This window comes from Echinops telfairi, unplaced genomic scaffold (genome assembly GCF_000313985.2).
Source record: "Echinops telfairi isolate 266 unplaced genomic scaffold, ASM31398v2 ScPeMD7_7;HRSCAF=31, whole genome shotgun sequence".
In the NCBI taxonomy this organism is placed as follows: Eukaryota; Metazoa; Chordata; class Mammalia; order Afrosoricida; family Tenrecidae; genus Echinops; species Echinops telfairi.
Window position 1 is genome coordinate 21,447,582 of NW_022103904.1, and position 6,561 is coordinate 21,454,142.

Here is a 6,561-nt window from a genome sequence, read left to right on the forward strand (position 1 = left end):
CACACACACAGTTGGCCTCTCCATTTGAGACTCTCTGCTGAGTCTCTGAACCTGGTTGATTCTGAAAAGAAAGGGGAAGGAATGTAACATCTGGTCTGGTGTCCAACCTCTGTGAGAGGCAGCCTCATTCCTCAGGTGGGCGGGGAAGCGCAGGCAGCGGTGCTGACTGAGGAGGGGCGCTGGCAGCCCCAGGCCCGTCCCAGGGCTCAGCGGGCGCTGCAGACAGACACGGGCAATCTGCAGCATGCCGCGCCTGGGCCCCACGTCTGTGTTCTTTGGGCTCTGGCCACTGGTGGGAGGGATGGGGCACACATGTTGACACAGGGAAGTGGTTTATTCGTGCAAAAGCACGGAGGGGGTCCTGTCAGCCAGAAGTCAGCCCTGGGAGCTCTGGATTTAAACAAAAGCATCTGAGTGCCCTAGACATGAGCCCCTTAGTGCCTGCCGATGCAACGCGGGAGGAATTTGAGTTTGGCGGGGTGTCGGTGTGCCCTCTGGGAAGCCTTCATGGGGCACTGCTCTGCTCTGGGGCTTCTGGTCACCCACATGGGAGGGAGAGCGGAACCCAGAGAGGTGTAAGGCAGGAGCTGGTCGCTACACTCTGCCTGATCCCTTGGCTGATGGTGGAAGCTTCTTTTTGAGAAGACCGGTGGGAGCCCTGGTAGTCGTGACTCCTAACGGCAAGGTCAGCAGCACTCCCATACATAGTGACCGTCTCGGAAACTGCCCTGTTCCTTAGGGTCCCTGTTGGGTGGCATTGACTCAGTGGCAATGTGTTTGGTTTTGTGGGTTGGTGGGAGCCCTGGGCAGTAACGCGGCCCCTTGGGCTGCCAGCAGCAAGTCCCACGCTTGGACACCGTCAGCCACTCCTGGGGAGAAATGTGAGGCCTACACTCCTGTAAAGAGTTGCCGTCTCGGAGGCTCACAGAGGCGGCCCTGGCCTGCCCTGTAGGTTCGCTCTGAGTTGGACTCGGAGTTTGGTTTGGGCTTTGTGCTGGGCTGGAGGCCAGTGCTGGTTCGCTGATGGAGTCCTTGCCTTCCCTGCCGAAGATTAGGGTTCACTTCCCAGCCAGGGAACCTCACACAGGAGCAGCTAGCACCCGGCCTGATGCAAGCAGGCTTCAACAGAGCGGCCGCACCAAGACAGCCTAGGAAGAAAGTCTTGGCCTTCCAAAAATCAGCCAGCGAATACCCTGGGTTGGCAACGGTTGGATCCCATTGGGCATGGGTGGCCCTGAGGTGGGGCTCTACTCCAGAGCAGCTAACAAACTGTTAGGCCGGGTTTGGGGGGTGTGGCCCTTTGTACCTGAGTTAAGTGCCTTTGAATACACTCCCCACCTCTCATCCCACCCCCAGTTGTGTGAGGCCTGGTCCGTGTTGCATCACAGATACTGCCTTCCATGCCGCATCCCCAGCGCAGGCCCGCTGCCCCGACTCCAACCGCCCGCTGGTGCTGTGCCTCCTCCCGCAGTCCTGGTGGCTCCATGGGTCAGGCACTGGCCTGCTAACCCTGAGGTCCTCAGTGTGAACACACCTACCCACCACTCAGCGGGAGAGAGAGGAGGCTTTGTGTTCCTATAAACCGGTTCAGTTGGAGCTCACTCAATGGCAGTGGGGCCCCTCCAGAAGAGCCCTTCTTCCCAGCATGTGTTCCAAAGCCTGGGAGATCCATCCAGGAGCCCTTTCTGGCCCCCGGCAACAGGGTGTCCCCTTGCACCCTGCTCACTCCATGGCCCTGGCTCTGAGCTATTCCTGGAGCGGTCAGGGCTCTCTCTGTGTCTGTCTCTCTTGCACCGGCTAGATGGGGTGCACTCAGAGGATAGCGTGTCCCCTTTGTCTATGGGAGTACAGGAAAAGACATGGGCACTGGGGCAGGGAGACCTGGGATCAGAGCCTAGCTCTACCGCTCCTCAGTGGAGCCTGGGCTGGTTATCTCTCTTCCTTGAGGCTCCCATTCCAGCTCCACACAGCGTCAGTCACTGCCACCGGGAGCAGACACGGGTGTGGGGACGTGGCCCATGGCCGCATCCCTCAGAGTACGGTTTTGTCCACTGGCTCCTCTGGGGACAGGGCCAAGTTCCTGGCACACTTGGTGTGGAGGCTGCAGACTTGCCATCAGGCATGCACCTGAGCTTTAGCCATGGCTTCTTGCTCTAGACAAGGCCCCCCCCATCTCGCCTGACCTTCTGGTCCGGTTCCTCTGGTGCTGCAGGCTTCCCACTGGGGAGTCTTGTGCGACACCCTCGGGCTGGGAGCTCATGTGGCTTCTGCAGGGTGGCCACTACATCAGCTCAGGGCCAACAGGTCCCCCGAGGCAGTTGGGGAACATATACGGATGCCTGCTCAGAGCCAGATGTGAGATGACAGGGTGCCAAGACGTCCTGGTCCCCACGCTGCATATATAGTCTGAGAACGATGGCAAGCAGCAAACAGAGAATCCACTTCATGTGTAGCAGGTCCTGGGAACCAGGGAACTGGAACTCTCTTACACCTGAGATCAGGTCCTCATTCATAGCAATGAGCGCACTGTGGCCTCTCAGGCAGCAGCTCGGTGCGCACCCATGGAGGGGCATGCCCTGCTTGCTGCATTGTGTCCTGAGACTATAATCACACCACAGGCCCTTAAAGCCTTTCTCCTTCTTCTGTTCAGGAATGGAGGAGTATGCACACGTCTCTGTGTTTCTGCAGGTGCACAGAGTGTGGGTGTCTTAGAGAGAGGGGGAAAGAGAGAGAGAATGAACGAACGAACGTAGGCCCGAGAGAGCTGTGTGTCCAGAGAGATAATCTTGTGATTTGGAAGTAAGGCCATGGTTCCTGCCCCAGCGTCCACCAAGCTGGTCTGATCTTCATAACTGAACTTCTCTGAGTCTCAGAAGTGTCATCGGTGACTAGCAAAACCAAGGCCACCTCTCCAAACCCTTGTGAGGATCTACCTGAGATGAGAACATACTTGAGAATGTTTCGGGCCTGAGAGGCCTGAGATTAGCAATCAGGTACATAGACACACTCAGACACATACACATATATTCTTGTATGACTCGTTTCTCAGGATGCAGAAGAAAGCGGGGCCTTCTTGTCCCTTAAAGCATTACAGTCACCAAGGGCTCAAGTAGAAAACAAATGTTTTGAGAATGATGATGACAACATAGGTACAAATGTGCTTGACACGATAAATGGATGGATGGATGGATAGATGGATGAATGGATGGATGGACTGATGGATGGATGGATGGATGGATGGATGGATGGATGGATGGATGGATTGTGATCAGAGCTGTAAGAGCCCCAATAAAATTATTTTTTTTTAAATACAAATAATATGAAGATTAGGATTGGGGAAAAAGTGACAGTCATGGACACTCACTGGGGACATTCCTCCCTGAGCTGTAGCATTGCCCTGACTCGGCATGGACTCGGCGGCAGCGAGTGTGGTTTGGGGCTTTGCTTTGGCTTCTCGGGACCTGGGGTCCAGTTTGCACAGGACACAGAGGCCGTGGTGCCTCTGTGTTTTGAGGGGTTTGCTGGGGTGGTTCTTCATGTGAGGGGGGGAGAAGCAGCCCCGTGAAGATGACTGACCTGACCCCACAGTGAAGTTCTACCTCAGGGAGGAGGAAGCATCAAGCTCGGAGGCCCCTAGCTAGCAGCCGGCAAAGAGCCACGGAGCCTCGCTCTGAAATGGTCGGGTTGTCGGTGACAGGCAGCTCTTTGAGAGGGGAGTAGTGGCCGGGTGGCCACGCGCTCTGTCCTCTGCGGCTTTTCACTCATCCCCTGTCTTTGTCTCTCCCTGTGTTGTCTCTCCCTCCCTCTCACTCTCCCCCTCTGCGGTCTCTCTGCACTCTGTCTTCCTGTCTCTCACCCACTCACCCCTTCTTATCCACTCGTTCTCTGTCCCTCGCTCCTGCTTTCTCTCCGTGTCTCTCTCTCATTTACTCAGCCCCGGCTTTCTCGCTCGCCGGCTCTCCGTCTGTTCCCCTCTCTCTTGTTCTCCCTCTCCCTCCCTGCCTCCCCCCCCCCAAGCCACAATGCCCCGTTCTGAGGTTCGTGGCCCCCGCAGAGACCTCACTGCCTGTGCCTCCCCTCCTCCGTCTGGCACCATCCTTCCTCCTGCTGACTTCCTTCTCCAAATGTTTTCTTAGGTGGTCAAGCTGAAAGGCCAAGTTCTCTCGGTCATGTATCGATTCCGCACCAAGAACCGCGAGTGGATGCTGATCCGCACCAGCAGCTTCACGTTTCAGAATCCCTATTCAGACGAGATCGAGTACATCATCTGCACCAACACCAACGTCAAGTACGTACCCCGCGTCTTCCCTCTGCTGGGAAGGGTCCAGGCCTGGAGATTGTACTCGAGGCCCCCTTGCTCCGCCTCTGCTGGCTCTAGCTAGAGCTAGAATCTCCTGTATGGGTAAGACTAGGAGAGACTGTGGGTCTCCCCGCCACCCCAATTCTTCCCTCCCCTGTTTCCACGTCTTGTATCCCTCCTGATTTAAAAGAATCCAAGGGACTTCAGGATGGCTCCAGCCTCTCCCAGCCCTGTGTTCAGCCCAAGGTTCTCTGGTTCCCATTCCTCAATACCCCCTGAGCAGAGAACACACCCGGATGTGGCTGTGCCTGGACCCTGCCTCGCTGTATCCTGGTATGGCAGCTGCCCATGCCTGGCTCCTGAGTCCAGAAGCCGGTAGTGGAGGAAGCCTGGGGCTCTCGGCAGCTCTGGGGTGCAGAGCCCCAGGACTCTGGTTTCTCTGCAACCCAGTCCTCCCCCCTCTGGACCTTGCCTAGGGAAACAGTGGGTGGGGAGACACTCCACTGGCTTCACCACCCTGGCCCCACCATTTCCTGGCCATGGGACCTCAAACACGTGGCTTCCTCTCTTAGCTCCCACCTTCCTATCTCTGAACGGGGCGATCAGACTCACCTCACAGGGTTTTTGTGAGGGAGACAGGAGCTCACGCCCTCCTTGTGGGCCAGATGCTGGGTTTGGCTCCCTGCACAGGATGTACAACCATGGGCAGGCCACATGTCTTCTCTGGTCTTGGTCTCAAGGAAGTTCAAGGCCAAGGAACAAAGAGTGATGCCCGAGTGCGAGTGAATGTGCCCCGTTATGTGGGGTGTTTCAGGAGGCTGGTGGACGTGGTGGTGTGAGCCGAGGCTGACATCATGGATGCCATCTCCTGTTTCCACTCCGTCTCCCATCTGCCCAGGCTCCACAGACCATCGGTGGGCTGAGCCCCAGCCCTGCCACCTCCTTCTCATCGGCTAGCCCTTCTCACAGCCTCCCGGCAGTCACCGCTCCTGCAGGCACCTTCACGGCTGGCCATATGCTGCCCCTACTTGCCAAGCCTGAGCTCCTTGGCACCTGTGCCCTTTGAATGGCCTCAGCCTCTGCCCTGGGGCACAGGCTGCAGAGCTGAGCAGATAGGACCATGGAGAACCCCTCAAAAGACAGGTGGTTCGAGTGCAGGCTTGGATAGCAGGTGACGAGGATTTCAGCCCCGGGCATCCACGGGGAAATCACCTACCATTCCTTCCTGTGTTCAGTGGCAAGAGCACCAGCACTGACTCTGCTCTCAGGAGGGACCAGTCTCTGGAGAAAGACATGACACGGGTCAAGTAGAAAGTCCGTGAAAAGGAGGAAGACCCCCATCAAGAGGGATGGGCCTAGTGGCTCCGAGAGCCGGCTGAGGTTGGCACAGGCCGAGGGCCGAGTTTCAATCTGATGTACAGAGGGTCGCTCTGGGTGGGAACTGGCTTCCCAGCATGGAACCACTACTCCCCCAGAATCAGAGTCTTCTTGCAGATGCTGCATGGGGAATAGGGTGGCATCGTGCCAGGCACAGGCTCGCCAGCCCTCAGTCCACACTTAGGAGGGTCCAGCCTAACCCCCTCCTCACCGCTTCCCTTCCTGGTTTCCAGTGGCACCAGACCTCCTTCTTCTATGGCCACACCAGCCACTTTCTGCCCAGCTCCCAGCATAGCCACTGTTGCGCCCGACTTGGAGCTCCGCCCCACTGCCCACCCCTTCCTGAGCTCCGCAAGCCTTGTCCCACCCAAGCATCCTCTGACCTCGGCCCCACCGAAAGTGCCACCCTCTTCACCGTTCCTTCCCTCTGACTGCTCACATTCTGGCTTTTGCCCCCAACTGTCTTGAAACGACTCTCTGAGCAACTGCCACTTACCCACGTGCAAAACCTCATCCGCCTCCCCGGTCACTCTCTAGACTGTTCGCCGGCCGGCGCCTCTTTCTTGGCGCCTCCTCCCTCGACACTCGTACTTTCCCCTCGCCTCAGCCTTCTCGTCATGACCCTCTTGGGCACAAATGCGGCAGGAAGGTGTGTAACAAGTCGGGGGACCAGGTGGACAAAGATAACGGTATATGCAAGGGGACTTCACAAAGTTCAGCCGAAAAGATGCCACCATCTTTGCCTCCCATTCCCCCCAGGAGCCTTTGGAAGCCCCTTTGCTTTGCTAGCCTCAAAAAGCCCATGGGAAATGAAAAGAAAAGTTAATGTCATTGTTCCATGAGCGTTTTGAAGCGCTCCCCGCCCCCCATATACATACATGTGT

At 57.2% G+C, this 6,561-nt stretch overlaps 1 protein-coding gene across 1 annotated transcript in view; it reads left to right on the forward strand.

The window, feature by feature from the left end:
- The window catches only part of ARNT2 (aryl hydrocarbon receptor nuclear translocator 2), a 162,558-nt gene that overhangs the window by 122,299 nt on the left and 33,698 nt on the right, over nt 1-6,561 (forward strand). The window contains exon 11 of the mRNA XM_004708075.2: nt 4,137-4,288. Coding sequence (XP_004708132.1) covers nt 4,137-4,288 — 152 coding nt within the window. The remainder of the gene's footprint in view (nt 1-4,136; nt 4,289-6,561) is intronic.